Consider the following 22,906-nt stretch of genomic DNA (forward strand, 5'->3'; position numbering starts at 1 on the left):
CCAAACTTTTGTCATTATATATATATCCCGGTCCAGTCAATGGATGTTTTCTTTAAGCAAATTTTATTTTTGGTGGGCTGACATAGAGCCCTTTCTATACTACAAGCGTGTAATTTGAGCTTGCAGTTCTGGGATAAACTAGAGCCATAAAGATGTAATTCTATCGTGGGGGTTCTGGTAACTTTCTAAGGCATGAGACAAAAGGTCAAGTGGCTTATTTATGTCACCAGACCATGAATACAGAATTACTCACTTGTAATGTTAACATTTGGGTGTAGTTTATTCAATTTTGTAATATAATGATGTAATTGCTTGCCACAGATAAATATGCTTTATGGTTTGTACAGAAGTTGTATTTATTATTGCAGGTGCTCATTATCATAGCTATTTTGCTGTATATTGTAATCAACTTACCCTGGCTCTCAAATTCAGGTGCATTCAAGCTCCCTGCTTAAATTTCCTTTCTATAAAAGAGCAACAACCACCAGGACCTACACTGTTTAGGGATGGCGATTTTGAAAAAGTCATTTACCTGGGGGGAGTGGCTATATTTGACCAAGCAAATAGGCAGTCTTAAAACCGCCTACCTCATGGTAAAAGAAAGTGAATGGAAAAACAGAGAGCTAAAGGGCCAAACCTGTGACGCAGTGGCAAGTGCTGTCATGTGGGAGACCTGGGTTTGATTGCCAGACCGGGCACCTGCTCCCCCCCCCAGGCAAGACTTCAGGTCCACGCTGGCTGAGTTCCAGAGGGGGGAATGCGGCTTGTGGCCCCGGAGCTGAGGACCGGAGCCGCGACGGCTGGGCCGAGTTGGGAGAGGGGAAATAAACCCCCCCCCCCACCGAGCAATTGTGAATGGAAGCTTCACCATGATAGCAAGCTTGATGCCATCAAGAAGGAAGCCCAAACGAGCAAGATGAAACTGCTGGCCCCCAAAAAGAAGAGGGGGGGGAGGGGGTATGAGGAAGCACATACACACATCGTAAAAACCAGGGAGAAGACAAATCCGGCTGCTGCTTTTATATGTGACTATTCATCATCGTCATCATCAAATTCCATCTCAATGCCAGGTCCGTCTAGGCCTCTGAGTTTTTGAAATCTTTTAAACTTAACTGTAATTTTGTATCTCATTTCAATGATGCTGTACGACTCCTCAATCTCTGCAAAAAGCAATTATCAACACAGTATTTTCTGGTGAGGGTGCTCAAAGCAGCAACTGCCACTGAAGCCAGTCAAAGTCCATGAGTGGGGGGGTTCTTTGTCAGTCAGTTTTCAAAGTACAATAAATGAGTGCAATACGATTAGCACAATGCTGTCTCCTCACTTAATGTGGGAGCCGACACTGACAGACATATAAGTTGCATCCAAAAATACGGCATGATAATCATGCACGCATCGCCAGTGCTATCTACCAAGATGGCCACAGAATGGTAGCAACAGATCGGACTATTTTCACCAAGGTATGGTTAATTTACTTCTGATTAATTATTTGCCTTTTCTTCGTTGGCCAACTATCTCCACGGAAAGCAAAACAATTCTTCTTCTTTTTTTTTTTTTTTTTTTTAACTAAAACATTTGTTTACCATCTGACACACACACACAAAAAAACAAAAAACCCCAAACAAACCCAAAAAGCTTTACCTAACGAAGATCCCCTTCCTAGTGTTCCAGCAATAGGGCTGGGGTTGCCACTTTTGCTTGGCAAGGTCACGGGGCTGGTTTTGCTAACCGGGAAGAGGTTCTGCGTTGGCGACGTCGGGGACTTGACGGGTTCCGCTGTCTTAGGCCGGGCAGACAGGTTCAGTGGCTGGGCCGCCTCATCCTAGAGAAAAAAAAAAAAAGTTTAACGTAAATAACGATTAAAGCGCGACACTGCAGCGCACATTATCACTCAGCACGCCGCAGCTATTTTACACCTCCAATACAATGCCACATTCTTTTGCAGCAATAACAAAAGAAGCTAATTATCCTCCTCCTTCAGGATTCCACGAAAGAAAACCTCATTAATTTCCCTGTGCAACTCTTCTATTTACATTAACCGAGTCCTCGGATCATTCTTTCTTTTTCTTTCTTTTTTTTTTTTTTGCCAAATTAAAATTTGAATTAGCTCACATTACTGCTTAATTTCCTAATGTGTTTTCTAAGATCTAAATTAACCTCGGGCTTTTACAAAGAATTATTTAAAATAATTCTACCAGCTTTGTTTTGTACTAGTTTTCCTTTAAAATACCTCTGTGTTATTTTAAATACATTAATTATTAATTGGGTGGAACAGGGAACCAGGGCTGCATATATCCAAACATTAAGCATCTATACTGGAGGACTGCACTTTAACCAACGCTTCAAGAGATAGGGCGGGCAAGATGGAATAAAAAAAAAAAAAAAGACATTCTCTCTGGCACCAATTTGTCATTCTGTGCCTATGGAAAAGTCCTTTGCACAGCCAGCTTTTAACTTTCTTTATTATTTTCCTCAATGATCTGGTTAATGTGCGCCTGAAATTATATTACTCTATAATGCAGAGGGTGCATGTGGATGGAAAAACAGAAAGTGAATAATTTCCAAGACAAACAGCTAGCACGGCAGCTCATATCATAGCCACATAGCATTAGAACAGGATGTATTTTGGAGGTAATTTTTAAAGCGTTACTCAGGGGTTGTACGCATAAACTATAAACCTCGAGTACACGCGTGTACTTGCAGTGTTGTATGTAAATGTTGGCGGAGGGGGGGAAATAAAAGGGCAGCTTAGGAGCTTTCTGGGGAATGGGGGCGGATTCAGGAGCATGCGCACAAATTTTGTAAGCAGTATACGCACATCCATTACTAACCTTTTCTATTTCTTCTGGAGTGGAGTAGCAGCCTAGTGGTTAGAGCAGTGGGCTGTGAACCAGGGTTCAAATCCCACTGCCACTTTCTGGTGACCTTGGGCAAGTCACTTAACGCTCTATGGCCCTAGGGCCTGATTCACTAAATCTTTTCTCCCATTCTGTATCTGTGGGGAAAAATGCTTAGTAAATGAGATTCTTAGATTGCGAACCCTTTGGGATAGAGAAATATCTACAGTACCTGACTGTAATCTACTTTGAAGTGCCAGAAGTCAGACTATAAATAAAAATAGATACCCTTCCACACCTAATTGGGTTGCACAATTGTAATCTCACTTGTCTTTTGCCTGTAGTTTTTTGGTGGAAGGTCTGGATGAACGTGGGGGTTCTGGGTGAAGTGCTAAAAGATCTGGGGGAACTGGTGCAGGTACAGTATTAGCGGACTGGTGATTCCAAGCATATGCGCCTGTATTTTCAGAAGTGGAGAGTAGGCAGACTTTATAAAATACCTGCCTTCGTGATTATTTCTGAGGTATTCCCTGTGCATTTTTACAATTATTGCCTGTGTAAAACGTCTGCGCATGCTTTGATAAAATGGGTAGAGAGAATGCATGCTATTTTCCTGCCTAGTGAAACATACGCGTCTACTTTTGGGGCAGAATTACCTGGCACTTGAGGAAATATGCAGCTCCCACCACACAGCTTACATAACACTAGTATTAATCTCCGCAGACCCTGCCTACAAGCGGCTCCGGTGCCCCGCACGCACGTTTGAACACTGGGCTCAATGTCTTTGAATACTGGCGCCAATCGTCTGTAAGGCAATTTTGAAAAGCCCGCGTTGGTTGCATGAACGCTGCCCATGTGCAGTGCAGCTGATTTCCAAAACCCGCCACAGGTTATTTTTGAAAATCAGCAGCCGCAAAGCACGCGAGCTACAATTGTCTGCTAACTTTGCGCCTCCTACTTGTGCATGTGACTGAGTGCGGGGAGTGGGGGGAAGGGTACAAAAATAGCATGCTCACAGCTGAGAATCAAATGCACGAATGCCGCTTTACTCCCTCAAACTATACATGGCCCTCGCCCCCAGAAATGACCCTTTTCCACCCAGCTAAAAGCGCATACATTGTGAGAATTACGCCAAGTTTCCCGGTTCCAGGGGAGAGATTTTTAGGCCAGTTCTGGATTTCTGACAACCCAATCTGATGCATTGTGGAACCTGTAGCACTGAACTCAATGGGAATCGGTGACTACAGATACCACTGTGCTTTGGGATGCAAGTTCAAAACTAGGACTGGCCAAAAAGTCTCCTACCTGGAACTGGGTAACTTGGCAGCAAAGGAAGGCAATTTTTAGGCAAGCTATTTTAATGGCTTTGAAAATTCTCCTCCTAGAGCAAAACTGCACCCATTTAACACAGCTAAAAGGATGGCTTAGCACAGATAATCCATTGCATAGCTCTCAACCTATGATGTCCCCAGCGAGTGAAACTATTGTGCCAATCAGTGGTCATATATTGGGAGTAATTCTGATATTTAAGGAGAAGTTGCCATTGATGTCTGTGAGGTGGCTGATGTGTTTGGGAGGGTGAGTCATTTTCTATGGACTTGATTCACTCAAAGGCTCTTTGGCCCCTGGAAGGCATACATCTGAAAATACCTAAAGGGCAACTGTCATAAAAGCAGAATTCATGAGATGTTTAGCAAAAAAAAAAAAAAAAAAAGAAAGAGTATGTCAGTCTTAAAAAAAAAAATAAAAGTATTTATAGTATGTAGGAAGAGAGGCCAGTATAGATGCTCTATGCACATCCTCCATTCTGACCTCCTGGGAGAATAATGTGCAATGCAAAATTTGGGCAGAATTCCCCCATGCAGAATTTTAGATTTGTCCCACAGAATGTGGCATGCAGATAAGGGATTACATCATCAGCCCACACAGGACAGAAGGAGAATGAGACATGGGTGTCAACCCAACGCCAGCTGGAAGGAGGAAATGGCAGCCTCAGCCTGCGCAGGTCAGAAGAGGGAGGCTGCTGCAGCAGCAGAAACTGCATGCATGGGCTGGGAGGGGGAGGAAGTAGTGGTGGTGGTGGAGTCTGGGAAAAAAACAAAAAACAGAATGCAGGTTGGGATAGGAAGAAAGAAGGCTAGAAAGCAAAATGAATGGAGGAGATAGACTGGTCTGATCGGGGGGAGGGCAGACAGCAAGCTGGCAGTGGGGACAGAGAGCAAACTGGGGGAAGTTAGCTGGGGGCAAGCACGGGGTGGGGAGAGAGTGAGCAGGGGGACGAGAGAGCTGGGGATTGACCTGGGGAGAAGAGAGAAGTAGCTTGATGGAGAGAGAGTTGGAGAAGGAAGAGAGGGAGCTGGAGATGGGGAGAGACCTGGTTGGCATGGGGAGAGAGAGCTGGGGGAGAGAGTCAACTTGGGTTCAAGCAGGGGGAGAGAGAAAAAGAGCTGAGGGTCAAGCTGAGGAGGAGGAAGAGAGAGCTGGGAATCAAGGACAGAGACAGAGAGCAGAGGTCAAGTTGGAGGGGGTAAAAAGAGAAATAAAGTTGTGGGTGTCAAGCAAAAAGTGGGGAGAGAGGAGATTGTTGAGCCTGGGGGAAAAGAAAGGAGAGGAGAGAGAGAGGGTTGAGGGATCGACCTTGGGTGAAAGGGAAGGAGAGAATGAGCTGGGAGATCGAGCCTGAAGAGGAGGGGGGCAATCTGGCCTTCTGATTGAGTAACTTCTGCACAAAATAATAGAAAATCCTGCATCTTTAAGTCATATCTTTTTTGTTTTTACTGTATTGCATTTCAATTGACTAATACTCCAAGATAGTGATTATATTATATTATTTGAACAAATAAAGAATGCAGAATTTTGCAATACTGTGCATAGAACTTTTGATTGTATTCCCCTAGGAATGTCTGTTCACAGCCCTGCTTACAAACACCCCTTTCTCCCAAATAGATGTGCATCTTGGCTAAGCCCTTGGACCCAGGCTATATAAACCAATGGCAGAACAGTTCCATTTTTCATTATTATACACTATTATGTGCAGTTTCAACATTACACTTAGTAAAAGAAGAAAGAAAGAAAAAAAATGCCCTTTTATTTACGTGCAATGTGTATTCAGGCTGCATAATGTGGGGAAACCCCCAAGAATTTGCATTTGGTCGTCGGTAAGAGAACTCTTCTGGTTAACAAAGCCAGAAGGGTCCTGGCTGTCATTCAAGCAAATATATGCTCAGAATTGGGTAGGGAAGATTTTCCTCATCCAGAAGAGAGGTCTGGTTTGGCACAGATCCACTTGGCTCACTCACTTTCAAAATTACTGTTGCAAATTAATAAGCACTGAACGCACGGTGTATATATATATTTACTACATTGGATTACTGATGTGTGGGATCACTATTTTATGTCAACACTGCAATGGGATTTTGAAACCTATTCTCTGCTTTGAAATCAACGTCGTCATTGGAACTTTATTTCTCCAGAGTTTACTACCCGTTTGCTTCTCAGGTAGGACTGCACAAATTCTATGGACCAGATAAAGACAATTTGAATTTGAATGCGCATCCTATTGAATTATGGTCTCCATAGCACCGCTTTTTCATACGCTGTGAAGAAAGCAGTGCTATAAAGGCCATGGTACATGGGGATGGGAATTAAAAATAAAAGCAGTACTGCTGCATTGGTCCTCAATTTACGTCAACTTCACAGTCTGTCAGGGATTCCCAAGCCTTTCCTGGGGACTTCACAGCCAGCTGGGTTTTTAGGATGTCTACAATGACTATGCATGAAATAAATCTGCATATACTGGAAACCCAGTAGAGGTAAATCTAGCTCATGCATAGACATTGTGGATGTCCTGACAACCTGACTGGCTGGGGGGTCCCCGGGACAGGTTTAGGAAGACCCTGCTGTAGAGAGAATCCCATTCAAGGTGGCTGATTTGACAACCCAAAACACCAAGCTGTACAATAAAGTGCTGGGCTGGCATTTATATGTAAACAAACTAAATTAGTGCCTAGGAAAAATCTGTCTATATTTAAGACATACATGATAGACAATTTTTATTTACTTTTTTGGCAGATCTCAGATACAATGAAATGTGGGATAACAGATGGCTGTCTGTTGTCAGTACCAACCATGTTTTCTTTGTGGGAAGCTTCCACAAAATGATTTGGCACTCCATTTTACAAATAATGTTTGTAAACATATACCGCTATTTATTAAAATCAATATTACTGTTAAAATGTGCACTAAAATCAGCTGCGGAAACCGCATGGAGATTCGGTTAAAGCCAAAAAAAACGAATGGGATATAGAACCGATTGGGTGTTATGCGTGTGTTATGGAAAAACAGGATTAGCCATCTCCTTTCGAATAACATTACGCATGGAAGGAGGGATGTGTGGAAAAATGTGCAGCCAAAGCAAAAAATGGAAAAATAATCACAAGGAAATAGTCCACATCCCAGGAATTTTTCACCATAGAATTTCATGGTGAAAAAAAAAAGGGGGGAAGGAAATCTATTTGCTAACAAATTCACAGACTTGCCTTTTAAAAATGTATTTGTTTTCTGAAGTTGGCGAAACCTCAAGAAAAGGAATACTTCCTGGGGTTTTTGGGTTTTTTTTGCCTTTTGTATAAAACTTCCCACTAAAGTCTATAGTCAATAGCTTTGCAAATATTCAAATTGAGCGCATTTGCAAAGCTAACAATTTTCCTCTCTCATGCCTTGCCCAGAATTGACATCCTCAAATTGGCTTCATATACCAGGACATTTTAAAGGCAGGATTTCCGCTTCAGGCTGAACAATACAACAAACAATATTGCTCGATATCTAGTGGACGCATGGCTGGGGATTGAAGGCTTGTGGATAGCAGCAGACACCAGGGCAAGTTTTAAGAATTGATGCAAAGAGCTGGGCCGGTGGCTCAATGGCAGAACTCTGCAATTCAGTGCGGCGGAACCAGGGTTCCATGCGTGCAACAGGCTTTTGCTCTCCAGATCAGCTGGGGGTTGGGGATGCTGCAGAGGAAGCATTCACAGTTGCTGAATAGGGAAAGAAGGGCGGAAGGAAGGAGTCACAATTAGTGCGCATCGGTGACATCCACTGGCCAGACTTAGGGTTCATTTTACAGGGTTCTGGAGGGAATTGAGCTGGACAAGAACCACTGCTGCAGTGGCTGGGCTGAGTTGGGAGAGGGAAATCCCAGGCAGCTGCAAATGAAGGTTCCTGGCACCATAACACAAAAGAGGCTGGTTCTGACTGAGCTGAACGACCAAAGGAGCAGGGAGGAAGCTGCAAAGCCAAGATTCGGAAAAATTGGATGCGAAAAGTTGCAAAGTGAAAAAGACATGAGATTAAGAAATCTTTCAGCTCTCATCTCAGTCTCTGGCAAGCTGTGCAAATCTGAGCCAGTTTGCATCAAAATCATGAGGTCTGGCCCAAAAATTGCGAGAAGAGCTGATTTGGAAAAAACCAACAATCTAAGATCTGAACAGGCATCTGAAGGAGGATGCATGCAGCTCTACTCATACCCTACAGAAAATATACTCCAGGATAAGATTTGTTCTTCCACATTATGCTACAGACCAGTAGGACGCTAGTCCAAGAGTGTAATTCTCATGCTCTCTTCCAAGGACATTCAGTACCTTCAGTTGCGTTATCGGGCTGGTCCCTCTCTTTTCACATTTCACCCCAGTAGGCGAGAGCGCCCCTGCCGTGTTTGGTGGCTGTGGCATTGATGACATTTTGGCACCCGGTGATACCTGCATGCTGGCCAGCTGAGCTGCATAGAGTTGCTGCAAAACAGGAACAAAAAAAAAAGACCCAATGTTTCAATAGAAAAGTCAAGAGGCTAATGGATGAGAAATCCGGCTAACAAATGAATGCCATGTAAACTCTTTTGAATAACTATGTTTATACTGAGACAAAGTAGTTAAAGTTTCCCTGTCTGTGACTTCAACACAGCTGTGAAATACCCCTTAAAGTAATTTACCAAGCACACTTGTAACTCATGTAAGCAAGTCTGTAGATGTTCACAGAAACTTTTATCAATAGCAATCTAAAATATTTTAGGAATTAATAACAGCAACATACAGGAGGGTCTCGTTTTTGTCTCACTATCTTGTGGTAACATGGAAGTTAATGAAATCATAAAAATGTGTCAAGTATTACTATATACTGTTGACATATAATGCAAACATCAACTGCATCTTAAACTATTGTGTAATAGATTTATTAGCATTATAAAAACACAATGAAAGGCAAACAGCTGTGACACCGAAGAGATGAGTCAGTGGCAATGTTGAGTGTTGCCAAGCAGATCAGGGCTCAAATTCTGAGCCCTGTTTTTGCTCCTTGGACTGGGCCAGGAGGTGAGAGCCTGCTGTGGAGACTATGATCGCAGTCCCAGGGGGAGAGGAAGATCCAGTTATCACTCAAAGCAACATCTGTTGGCCAGACCCAGGGTGCACGTGTACTGGGTTCCCTAGGGGGCTGTGGTGTGTGGTCCTTAGCCACAAATTGTGATCAAATAGTTAGATTAGGTAGAGGAGAAGGGGACAGCAACTTTCAGACATTTAAGAAGAACCTAAAATGCGGTTATTTCGGCAGGCTTTTGGTGAGTATATATGATATTTAAGGTCTCAATAGGTTTTTCAGCCATTTCTTGTCTATTAATTGATGTATTTTATATGTATTATTTTATTTCCTTGTTTTATTACTGTATTTTATGTATTTTATTAAGCTATGTATTTTATTTTGTTTGTGATAATGTATGAAGGTATTTTTAGTGTTGCTGTAATTTATGAATTTTATATTTCTGTGGAACGGTATGATTATTTAGGAATATCGGTATATAAAAATAAATAAATATGTGGGAAAACAGAACAGGCTTGTGGCACCATAGCCATGGCAGAGGCCTGCTTCCGATGCCCGAAGTGCAAAGATACAGGAAGAAACTTCCTAGCCACAAATGAAAAAAGAAAGAAAATAGCATAGGGGGCAGGGATAGGTGGAGGGGGCAACAACGCGTATAGTTTAAGACCTTCTCAAAATGATGAGCGCTGTTCTGCAGGGAAAAAGTAACCATAGGGGGGGGGGGGAAAAAAGGGAGAGGCAAATCTCTAGGGGTACTTTTTCCCTAGGCAGGTGCTGAAAGATAAGGTCTGCTCGCACTTTCCCTTTGAGAACTGGTGCAAAGCCTGCGGGTGAAAGCACCTGCGGACACTGCTACTACCTGCAGACTTTTGCGAACTGCCCCAATAAGTCCCATGATGCACGTCTAAGAACACCAGCCGGGTTTGAGCATCACGATAAAATGGATGGGTAGATGCTATGAAACGTTCGGAAAATGAGTGTAAGGGTTAAAAAAAAAAAAAAAAGGAACCTGGGGAGGATGACGTTAAATTACAACGGCCATCTCGATTAGACAGGAGAGCTTGTCGTCATGTTAGTGGATATGAAAAAGCTAGTGGTAAAACAGTGCTTGTCTCAACAGTGTCCTTTGCCAAGGTCCACCACAGTGTGACCATGTGCCATTGCTATAGGAATAAAGAACAAAAAATATTTACTAACTTTATACATTTCTTGACCCTCTTTTTCAGTATTAACTCTTGAAAGCCAGTCAAGTTATTAATTTTGTTTCTTTATTAACCTTTATTTCTATGCACTCAACTGGATTAACACGGCAGCCAAAATAATTTAGCCATTGCAACACATCATTAGCTCTTATTTTGAAATCCGTGACTACGTTAATTTTGTTACTTTTATTTCTGCTGGGTTTTTTTTTTTTTTTGCCTCTTGGAGGACATTCAGAGAACTTCAGCACTTCCAAAGCAAATGAATGTATTTATTTAATGGAAAGATGCTGTTCCTTAAAGGGGCACACACTGCTGTGAGATTACGTTACCAGGTGCTTTGTTCTAACCCCCTCCCCCCCCCCCAATTCTTCAAAAGTCCAAGAACAATCAAACTTCAAAGCTGTGAGAGGTCAACAAAGCATGCTGGAAAGCTGAAAATCTTCTGTTTAGAACAGTGGTGTTCACTCCCAGCTCTCCAGGGCCACAAGTTGGGTTTTCAGAATATCCCTAATGAATATGCATGAGACAGATTTGCATATTCACTGCCTCCACTGTATGCAGATTTATCCTATGCATCTTCATCAGTGATATCCCGAAAACCCAACCTGTTTGCAGCCCTCGAGGGCTGGGCATGAATACCACTGATTTATGAAACCTTGGGATTTCACTGTTCTTTTTGGCCCGGAAGCTTAATGCTTGGATTTCTAGTTTAATCAGAACTGGCCTGTATTAGGCCTATGGGCAACCAAGAGACTCCAAGCGTAACTGCCCCTTTTATGTCTGAGTCTGTCTCAAGCCCAGCCAATGCAAGAACAGCCCCCCACCCAGGCAGGGCCACAGATCGTGCACCTTGAGTCTAGCGGCGGTGTGTCACCATTGTGCAATGACTGGAACTTCCCTTTAATCTGGCGACTGCGAATGGCGCTTCTGCAGCCTCCCCCGGGAACAGAAGCCAGGCTTCGGAATCGCAGCCTAGTCTCCTGGATGACAGCAAGCAGCACTGCCACCAACCCAGGAGACTGGCATGAAGTTTAAACGAATTCCATTTTCACCTAAACCGGGTACTGGGAAATTACCAGAATCTGCTCACCAAATAAACTGAGCAGAACTGCCCTGTGATATCCATGTATTTGAAATTGATGCTTACCTGCATGTAAATGAGGGACTCCCATTATCCATACGCAAATCAGATTTTACCAGGCACATGGGAAATAAAACGGTATGAAGCCCTCCACTGAAAGATTCAACACCTGTTTTGGACCTATGTATTAAGATTGTTTCCATGCACGTTGTGAACCAAAATCCCCTGTGCTAACTAACCAGCTCTTTGAGTTCAGGCCGGATAACGTGGGAGATTTCTTCTCTTCCAAACGCCAGCAAAATAAACCCTGTGTCCCCTTCCTGAGCTCCATGAAATACCCTCCTGCTGTCCTCCGATAGGCATCTCCTGTCCCTGGCAAGGAATTCCCCTTACGCCTGGATGAGCAGACTGCTTCACTAGGATAGTTTTTCTCCCATGCTAACCGGTCCTGCTAGTTACTGCAAGGCAACCTGCAAAACTGAGCTTGCAGCGTAAAGCCTTAGCTTCCTGAATTAGGTGATCTCGCACTCATTATTTTTGTGAGGTTACATTAGTAAACTGGCACCAGTAAGCTACAGAGCATCATATAATCTTAATGAAAACATTTATTCTTCCAGACTAGCCGTGTTCTTTTTTAGCGTCATGCAGCGGTCATGACTTAAGAAGTGAGACTGTGCGTAATATTTCCAATCAAGCTATGGGCCATCCGTTTCATACAATTGTTTTTTTTTTTTAATTTGAGCTTACTTGCCATTCTCTTTATACATCTTCACGTTCGAGGGAAAAAAAATATGTCAAATTTATTCCTAATGTTGGTGCTCAGTTATGTGACGTTTTACAGGGGGGGGCTTCTCGTAAATCATTTGATGAAAACAAAGCTGGTCTCGCCAAGTGGTGGAAAGCTGGTGAGAAGCGCACTCCTTAATAATTGGTTAAACTAATCCGTTTCAGGAACTGAATGCATTTAGTGTAGCAGCTTGGTGACACCATTAGCTATTGTGAGAGCTTTAGAACATATCTGTAACAAGTTATGTGAGGCCCTTGACTTGACCTATCCACAGAGCAATCAGAAGAGGGGTGGAATGAGTAGTTCTTTGATCTTCTTTCAGCATCACACTGTGTAACTGTAGTGCAGACTGGTTAAAAAGCTACAGCTTCCTGTGGGAATATATATCTTCTGAATTTGTAGGCTTTACACACTGTTAAATAATGGGGCTACTTCCTGTACCTACACACTGTCCAAGGATTGCACGCGGAAAACAAAACCCAGCTTTTTAGTGGGCTCACAGTCCCCCGGGGTGTTTCCTTGGTGGTTGGGTGCTGGGATTGAACAGTAATGGCTTTTAGGAGTACAGAAGTTTTGCTGTGGCTGCAGAAAGGGATCGCAGGTCGCCTGTGAACACGTGACTTGTACAGAAGCCACTCACCGTGTTTGCATATCCCAGCACAGTAGAAATACTGATGGTTTTAGCCATTTGCAACTTTTCTCCATTACTGTGCTTTTTATTAACGTTTTAATTAAATGTTATTTAAGTATGTTCCCCATCCTGAACTTTGGAAGGTGCAGGCAATAAATATTTAAAAATGAATAAATAAATACATATCTATTTTGAATGCTACTCACTTTTGGAAGCGCTTTAGTGGCATTTCAAAATGTAATAAAGAACCTTTTGGGGGATAAAGGAAGCTAAGAGCGGGAGCATTTTCAAATAGCAGGTGCAAGGTATGCAGGCGCTTTTAGCATACCTGGGAACTTTCCGGATTTGCCCCGGAGACGCTGGAATTCTGAACAAGCTGCCGGGTCTCTGGGTGAAAACCCGAAAACTCCGGGTGCGGAGGAAGAAAGCAGGGCTCGAGCGCTGCCGGTGGACCCCTTCCCACTAGCAGCGAAGACAAGAGGAGGCCCGGTGCATGATCCAACCGGGAGCAGGAGGGAAGCCCGCTCAGCTGCTGCTTCTTCTCCTGTGCCGGCCCCACAGTATTCATCATTCGCAGAGCTAGCACTTCCTTCATGCTGATCTTGTGCATCGTGAGATCAGCAGAATGGAAGTGCTGGCCCCGCAATTTCCCTTTTCTTTGTCCCCATGATAGAGGCTTTGCCTAGGACTAGAGCAGGGATAGGCATGAATGGGCGTGTACCAGGCTGTGAAAAGGCAAGAAGTGAGTGTGCACGATCGTGTGCGTGCACTTGTGCGTGAGGGAGAGAAGTGAATGAGAATGAGCATGTATATGTGTGAACGAAGGCCTGAATGAACAAGTGAGGGCATTAGAGTGTGTATGTACAAGACCAAGCTTGTATACATACTCTTCCCCACCTCACTACTAATGACAATCTCAAGGTGACTGGAAATCAAAAGTTCCCAAGTATGGCTTTTAGCATATGGACCCTGAAAATTAGCATAAGGTTGCTGCTCCAAATGGACAACAGACTAGAAGGGTAAAACAGCAAGCATACTTTTGAAAATGCCAAGTACACAGCACTGTTTTCCTCCCCATATGTAATCCAGCCTGAAAGTACACACACTGTGTACTTTTAGCTAGGCAATTTTCAGACAAGGGCAATTAAGTGTGTTAATCTGTTTTAACATGGCTGGACTCCTTTGAAAATTGTCTTCTGCATGAATATGCTCCCATGAAAAACTCACTATATTTTTGGACACATTGGTCTTGTCATCAAGAGGGAAATTAGAGCTATAAATCCATGCATATGCCAGGGTAAAAACCAGAACTGGATCTATAAGTCCTGACAAAATGGAGCCTAGTGGTGTCCTTAATTTCACTGGCATTTAGTCACATTGGTCATCATTTCCAAGAGCTTCTCCAGAGCAGTCTTTAGGTTGGAACAAGGCCCGGTGCAGTAAAAAAAAATGAGAGGGGGATGTCTCTTCCCCACCTTCTCCACCTCCTCCTCCTCCTCCTCAGAAGCTCAAGTTAACTTCAGGGAGACCGGCAGGGAGGCAGAAACCTAGGGTTACTACCTTGCCAAGGTTCACCTGAAGATTCTGATCCTGTCTTGATTTTGCCCTGTTGCCTGCATGGAACTGTAGCTCTGAGTTCCCCATAAGAAAAGTTGGAACTACATCGCCATGCAAGCAACGGAGCAGAACCAGGACTGTATCGGCTTGTTCAGGCTGAAAGGGGTGAGGTGGCAACCTCAGTCACCCCCTGCCAGAAAAGTAAATAAATGTCAAACAATGCAAGGTTTGGAGCTACAAGCAGTGGCATGCCATTACTTTTCCTATGGCCTTCTTCCTCCTTTCTCCAGACTAAGATCCTTTTGTGTTTGTTCCATGCATGCTTGAATTCTGTCACTGTTGTTGGCTCCTACCATCTCGGCTGGAAGTCTGTTCCAAGCATCTATCATCCTCCTTTCCAACCCAAAGTATTCTCTCTTATTCCTTTGAGCCTCCCTCTCCTTAGTGTAGTATGACCACCCCTTGCCCTTAAGCTTTTCTCTCTACCTTACTGAAGCCTCCTAGATGTGTGTATGTTTCTATCCTGTCTCCCCTTTCCCTTATTTCTACGTCATTAGCTGCAGACTATGTATGCCTTACAGTTATTTATTTGTAGACATTAGATATTTTGCCTTTTAACAAGAACAGCCTCAGGGCAAATTACAATCAATTTAAAAACAGACAAAAATGCAATTGAGATTATTTAGAGTGGTATTCAAATGTAGAGTGGGAAAGCATTGGGACTCAGGGTATAACTTCAAGTCCTAATTGAAATAACAAGGGGTTAGAACTGGGGAAAGGGGGGTCTCTGAAAAGCCAGACCTTTGCTTTTTTTTTTCCCTTGAAAAAATATTTAGCAAGACTAAAAGTCATAGGGATAGAGGTATTTTGCTCCACATTTTTGGTGCCTAAAAGTGCAGTCCATGTACCATTTTGGTGGCCCTCTTTCGCAGGGCTGGTGCAAAAGTATTTGGCGCACCCCTCCCCCAACTTACCTCTAGCACAGCGCTCCCTCCCACTGAACAGTTCTCCTTTTTTTTTTTTGGTGCTATTATCTCTGACACAACACCCCATTCTAGGCCTCAAGCTTGCAGGATTTTGCTGCCCCCTAAACTTTGGCTCTCTAGGCAACTGCCTAGTTTGCCCAACAGAAGCACTGGCCCCTGCTCTTTTGAAATGCCTCCATTTTACCAATGTCCTTTTGAAGCTGAGATCTCCAGAACTGCACCAGAGACCTGTGCAGAAGTAATACTGCTTCCCTCTTGCTAATAGTGATACCCATCTCTATGAACCTAAGTATACTGCTAGCTTTCCAGACTGCTTTGTCACCATGACGGGAGACCCTGAATATCCCCAGCTCTTTTTCCTGTTCATCCCTGCCAAAATGGAATTTCAGTCTTTGGATGCTTGTAACCCAAATGTACGATTTTGCTTTTTGTTATAACTTTGGCAACTCAGATTTAATGATATTAACAGGCTTCACTCTAAGCATCTCTATAGGGTGCCAGACCCACTCAAGGTAATAGCGCCGTAAAATTCCTCATAACATAATACTCTGCGTAACGATGTAAAAATATGTATCTTTTTTTTCTGAAAACTGTTTTGTTTTTACTACTTACTTCAAGCTCCCACTTTGAATAACCCATAGTGATAATTCTTCAACAATAAGGCCGGAAGATCCTAACCTATTACTCTCACATAAATCTTAGCAAACTCTGCCTTATTAGCGTAAAGCAGGTGGTTTGCATGTTATTTCCTGCATTACTGTCTTTCAGATGGACAAATAAAAAGAATTACAGTAATCAAAAGCACACCTTTCGATACATATAATTAAAGGAAAGCTTAATAAAGAATAATTTGCAAGAGCCAGATGTGCTTATGTCATAATTGTTGCTTTCTTTGGAACAATTTCTTTTTTTTTTTTTTTTACTATAACAAGCCTCTGAAGAAATAAAAGTTACACAATATTGTGTGTTCAGTGTCTCGACAAACACACGGGCATGGCTCACATTAGAAAGCTGTGTGGCCCAATGGAAAAAACAAGCATTTGGAGTGCTGCACTCTGGGTCTTTCACTTTCCAGCCCTTGTGAATGTCCTAAGCTCTCCACAGACGCAGTGCACAATAGGTGAGCCTTTTCTGTTTATACAATGGACTTTAGACCAAGGTATTTGTCTCATTAAAACTCAGATTCCCTAGGGCTGTTCTGCACCGGATAATAAGAACAAGGATCAATCTAAAGTAATAAGAGTTCCCAGTCCTCGCTTAACTAATCTTTTTCTCTTTGTTCTTAACTAATATTATGGTTCTGGGGTCATTCATTGCCTGGTTAATAGGCTGCGTACATAATGCAAACAGATACTACAAAAGAGCACGCAGATTAACATAAAATACTGTTACATTATCTAGTATGGAGCTTAATGGGAAATGACTCAGGATAACACCACATGAAATATGTCCTACAGCAGCAAAATTGCAATCTTTCTGATAATCAATTTTTTTTTTTTTTTATATATGGGTCTTGGTTTCTGAACAATGCAAAACTCCCCACCTTTGAAACTACAAGCTTATGAAAGCTAACACCATTTGTGGCAGCGACTACACAGCGGTCAGCTTTTTAATTGTGTAGGCAGTTTTACACATAAAAGTAAATGTGGTCGAAGCCTTTGAATCTATTAAAAATGTTTCTGTTTTCTTTTGGTATTCTTTATGACTTACCACTCATATTCCTTACTATCCTAACACTGTTTTAGAAGGCATTTTAAAAACTCACGCAGATGCTTACAGCTCTAGCGGTGCTTGCAAGGTGCACATCTGAACCCTTTGGTCAGAACTGGCTTTAGGGGCGTGCAACCTGTGAAGCCTTACAGGCTGCTGATGCTTCAGGGGCACGGCGGTGGCTTTGAAAAGGCGCCACTGTCCACAGAACTCTGGGTGGTGGAGGGGGAGGAGGGTACTTCTCCCTGCTGTGGAGAGCAGTGCGAAGAGGAGCTGCCAACGGGAAAGCTTTGGGAGGCCGGTGCTTGCACAGGATGCCACCAGTGATAAAGCTGGCCCTGCTAACAGCCACTGGTTTAAAGGAATCTGGAGGGTCTAACACCCATTACGAATCAACTCACAACCTACGAAGAACAAAAATCCAAGAGAGGAGTAGAGGATTGGGAGTGGAGGCAGGCAGAGTGATGTGCGCCAGTCAGAACAGAGCCCCTCAGGATGACTGATAATCTCATGGCAGCAAAACAGTGCAACAAAGCAATGGTCAAGAGTCAGAGGAATGCTAGGTCATTTGGGAGACCTCATCTGAAGAGTTGTGTCTAGTTCTGGATGCCATACCTCTGACATGATATATATGCAGAGAACAGCAATTTCTATTTTAGGCTTATACACCACCTTCCTCAAAAAGAGGACCCTACCAAAATGAAACAGGGTGTGCACCAGATTCCCTATGAACTGAGACTCGTCTTGAATACATACACCCTAGGGATGAGGAGAAGCGAGGAGATATGACAGAGACATTCAGCTTCCTGAAAGGTATAAATAGCACACGAGAAGCAACCCTTTGTCAGAGGAAAGGCACTTGTAGCACAGGAGGTCATGATGTGAAGCTTAAAGGAGGGGGTAGATGCGGAAGTATCACTGAAAATCATTTCTTCTGAGAAAGGTAGAAGATGCACGGAATGGACTCCTAGAGGAGACAGTGGAAGCAAAAAATGACCCCATTTCTGCCCTCGCAGTACTTTCCAGCGATGCTGTTTGTTAGACAGCCCCTAACCAATAATACACTATTCCTCTACGCTTGCCCCCAGACGATATATATTGGCCTTCACAGCTATTTGACTGTAATGATTATGCTACACTGTACTATGCTACGCTGTATAAATATTTAGACCTTGATTTTGCGATAGGTTTTTATCCCTCTCTAATTTATATACTAGATGTAAAGCCTATGCTCATACTCCCTGCTCCTCTATTCTATCTTAATTTTAACCTGTTGCTATATTATAGCTGTTCATAATACAGATCATATTTCTAAGATGCTCTTAATATAGTTCATAGTTCTCTGTAAAGCCCGTTAGCTGTATCGTAGTTTTATGTGAACCGATGTGATGTCCCCCTTCTAATGTCGGTATATAAAAATTTTCAAATAAATAAATAAATAGCTGAATTCAAGAAGACCTGGGATAATTACAGACTTGAAAGTCTGGTGAAGTGAAAGCAAAGCCCAAGACTAGTGGGGGTCTACTGCATTTGTAAAAGAAAGCAGGTCGGGCAGACCAGACGGACTTTTCAGTCTATGTTTGTACAGTAAAAATGTGGCATTATAGAAAAGGGTTTATTTTGCCACAGATTACTGCCATTGACTAGTTTCAACATTTGCTAAATTATAGCTGCTCAGGCTTTAAGACTTATGTGGTAATTATTTGCTTTCATACCCTATTATAAACAATGCTGCTGACGGCTACTGTACTTGAGCTCAGTTCTCTCTTTGCAAATGAAGTTTGTTGCAGACAGTGCAATAGTGAAGAAGCGAGGGGGGGGGGGGGGGGGAAAGATTTATATAACTGAGGCAATGCAAAAACAAAAGCAGACCAGCAGGAAATTGTTGTTGACACAAAGAGGATGGGTGAAAGAATGAAAGATGGCAAAGTCTGTCTCGAGTAATAGATTCATGATTACAGCACTATGGGCTGAACCACCAGGGCTGGTCAAAACAGGCATCCTGTACGAACTAAAGGTTGCACTTGCCCAGTAAAAAGTGGTGGGTGCATGTCCGGAGTGATACAGGGAAACAAAGACTAGGACTATAGAGAAGGCCTGCAAGGTCCATCTGGTCTTGGCAACTTGCACATTATTAACACTTGCATGAAATTTCATTCATAAGGGATTTGGCAAAATGGATTATCTTGCATAGAATCTTAGTGACGATAACGTATCACGCCCTTGGTAATAAAAACGGAACGTTATCATTCAAGCTAAAATCTAGACCCCTAAACACGAGAAATCAGAATTACAGTAGGGGGTGCACGATTCTGGTGTCCGGGAGCCACAAAAAGATCTGGCTCCCAGGATACATTTGCATACACTGGGACAAAATTAACTAGGTTAATTTGTATAGCTTTTTCATCTGAAAACCAGACTTGCGGGAGTCCCTTGAAGATTGCACCCTTGAAATCAGTGGCAGCGGCAATCGCTCACCGAGGATGGCCTCCACCGCGGATTTATTCATGAATTCTGAGATGGCTCAGGATTTCGTGCCACAAATTCACCAGCATATATGACAAACGTTTCCTTGTCTACTGATTGGGACTCTCAATCCCTTTCCTTTCTCTCTGTATCTTTTTTTCCTGATTTCAGAGAAAGATGCTTTTTCTTGAAGTCACCTAATGCAGAATGTGGTACCACCTGAGTCGGTTGTTGGCTTGCTCTTCCCAAGTTGCGACACAGATTGGATGGAAACATAGCGTATGAACTTTTGACCTGAGACTGGTTCTCCTATTGAGTAATAGAATAATTATGAAATAGGACTTTTCAATGCAGTGTTTATAGTTTTTAAGTTACTTGTGTCAAGACCAGTGACGAGGATGAGAAGGGAAGCCATGATTGCTGCCTAAATTAGAGTAGGTGACATTAATAAAATAAAATGATGTTTGAAGGACAGCAAGAACAGCCTTTTCTATTCATTTTAAAAAGTTTTTGGCACAACAGGATATTCCCATAAATATTTTTAAAAAAAATAAATAAAACATAAGGAGGTGATTTTCAAAGGAGTTAAGCATGTAAACGTAAGATTCTATTATAGCAATTTTAAAAAGTGCATTTACACACGTAAAACCCAGTTTTAAGTGTGTAAATCCTTTTGAAAATTATCCCTAAGTATTTTCTGGTAATCACTAAAGCTTGCTGTTGAAATGTTTTTTATTTGCTTCCAAAACCCCAATGAATAATCTGCTATCTTTTAGAAAAGGCATGAAAATGAAACGTCTTGAGATTTAGCTGGGTAGCCTTATTTGTCCCTTTTACAAATAGAACAGAGGATTCAGCAACTGAAAGAGAATGATCAGGGTTTCAGAACACAGAAATTCTAGAAGGTGGATGTGGTCGATTTGCTAAGCTATATTGGTAGAGTTTCAGGATTTCCCTGCAGAATGTACAGTTATGACTCATCTAGGATTTGCATGACTAAAATTAAAAAAAAAAAAAATTTCACTAATCAGACGGAAAAGTCTTACTAAAGCACATCCAAAAGAACAGAAGCCAACTGAACAGTGAAGACATGCTAAATAACTAGCATATATGAAAAATCTGAGTGGAGTGAGTGTGAAAGGGAAAAAAAAGATATTTGCATCTGAAACCAGTATTACACTGGGGGAAATGTTTTGATAGGGTTTATTGGTTAGTTAATTAAAAAAAATAATAAAAATAAAGGAGAGATGGACAGAATGAGAAAGTGATTTAGCAGGCATTGGCCTAGCCATGTAACACACGCAACTCCAGCACGGTGATGCCAAGGACCTAGACATTTATATATTTACAAATGTTTGCTATTCCTCTTTTTTTTTCCAAAAATGGTCTCAAAGCAGATTACAATCAGTTTAGACTGGACTAACAGATAAATCAATATTGCTTGACAAGCACAGTATCTCCTATTGAGGACCTGATTTCCCACAAAGCATGCGCCTAGGGGTGCCTGCCCACATAAGAGTACCATGGGGAGCAGTGTTACTTGCCTGTGTCTGCCTCCCTCCTCTCAGTTTCAATTTACAGTCTGAATCGGGCAAGGCCCCATAAGTCAGCACTGAGTGTTCAGATGTCAGAGAGAAGCCGACAGAGGACAAGGGAAATGCAGGTAAGAGGCACCACTCTACTCCTGCAGTTTGAAGAGAGAGGAAGGGAGGGTAACCAGTGGGAGCATTAGATGGAAATCTGGCACCGCCTCCACCTCTGGTTCCTGTGAGGGGGGTGGGGGTGGTCCATCCCAGGTGACAACAGGGGGAGGGGTGCCATTGCCTCCAGCAAGAAGGTCCTGCGGCGGCATGGAGGAATGACGTGCTGGTGGGGTTCCCACTCCCTACCAGCAAAAGCAAGGTCCTGTGGAAGAAGAGGTCCTGCAGTGCTGCCAGCATTTCCTGGAGCCGGCGGCAAAAGACGAGGCTGTGCAGCCAGCAGTCGAAGAAGAGCTCCAAAACATGTGTGAGAGAGTGAGAGACTGGCCCTGTAAGTGCCAGTGTATGAGAGGGTGTGTGTGTGTATGAGGGTGTGTTTGAGAAAGGTGAGTGTGTGTGTGTGTGTATATATACCTGTGTATATATATGAGAGGGTGCTTGTGGGTGTATGAGAGGGAGGGGGTGTGTGTGTGTGTGTGTGTGTGCAGGGGTTGGGGTTGGGGTGAGAGGCAGGCGTAACTTGCGCGCGCCGGTCTGGCTGTCGGCGCGCCATGGTCCGGTCCAGGGGCAGGTCCGAAGGCCGCAGCCATGCCCCAGGAACGCCCCCGATGATGCGCTGGCCGCGACACGCCCCTGATGATATGCCGGCCATGACACGCCCCCCCCGACACGCCCCCCAGGAAAGCCCCGGGACTTGCGTGCGTAATCCTTTGAAAATCTACCCCTTTGTGTGTGATAGAGACACAGAGGAACTGTTTGTGTGTGTGTGAGAGGTACAGAGATAGTGTGTGTGGGTTTCTCTCTTACACACACACACACACACACACTCGCTTCTCCCTCTCTCTCTTACACATTACAAACTTAAAAAAGTTAGGAGTGGGTAGGTGGCCTAGTAGACTATATAGGAGCCAACTTTTCAAAATGATTGTGGGCACTCAGTTCCACATAAATTACCCCTCCCTGGAGCTAGTGAAAGTTGTTTACTCAATATTGGGGTGTGCAAGCACCTACTATACCCACACAGCTGGTACCAACAATAGACTGGGAACTAAGAGACCTGAGTTCAAATCCTGCTTCTGCCACTAAAGTTCATTAAAGTCTTGCATAAATTACTTTTTCTTACATACCCACTTTCAAATAGTAAGTTTTCTGGGGAAGGGATTCACTGAGTGTAATTGATAAGCTCCCTGGTATAGGGAGCTATACAAATGCCAAAATAATATTTAAAACTTATTTAAAAAAAAAAAAACCAACCCTGTGCCCCAGTAGAAATGCATCTGTAGGAACAATATCATTTACTTGATTGTATACCACAGTAAACCTAAACATTAACACTTGGCAACGTTATAGTATGTTAATAATTAAGAATATTATTTGGTTTATCTTTCATTGAGGTCAGGCATTTATGCTAATCAAGTCAGAAACATGAGGCACCAATAAGACTCATTTAAAAGGACAGATGACTTCCTCAAGAAATCTAGTGTATGGGTCAAATAGCAATGATTGCAGAAGATTTATTCTTTACCTTTGCCCCTGGACTGACTCACGGGAACATCAAAATGGGGAATTGTATTGTGTAA

The 22,906-nt window shown here is 42.9% G+C and overlaps 1 protein-coding gene across 5 annotated transcripts in view; it reads right to left on the minus strand.

The window, feature by feature from the left end:
* The window catches only part of SOX6 (SRY-box transcription factor 6), a 780,471-nt gene that overhangs the window by 104,171 nt on the left and 653,394 nt on the right, over positions 1–22,906 (minus strand). For all 5 annotated transcript variants that reach the window (XM_029582789.1, XM_029582791.1, XM_029582793.1 and 2 more), the window contains 2 exons: positions 8,477–8,626; positions 1,642–1,822 (listed from right to left, as the gene is read on the minus strand). In XM_029582789.1, coding sequence (XP_029438649.1) covers positions 1,642–1,822; positions 8,477–8,626 — 331 coding nt within the window. The remainder of the gene's footprint in view (positions 1–1,641; positions 1,823–8,476; positions 8,627–22,906) is intronic.

Source organism: Rhinatrema bivittatum, chromosome 17, assembly GCF_901001135.1.
Source record: "Rhinatrema bivittatum chromosome 17, aRhiBiv1.1, whole genome shotgun sequence".
NCBI lineage: Eukaryota > Metazoa > Chordata > Amphibia > Gymnophiona > Rhinatrematidae > Rhinatrema > Rhinatrema bivittatum.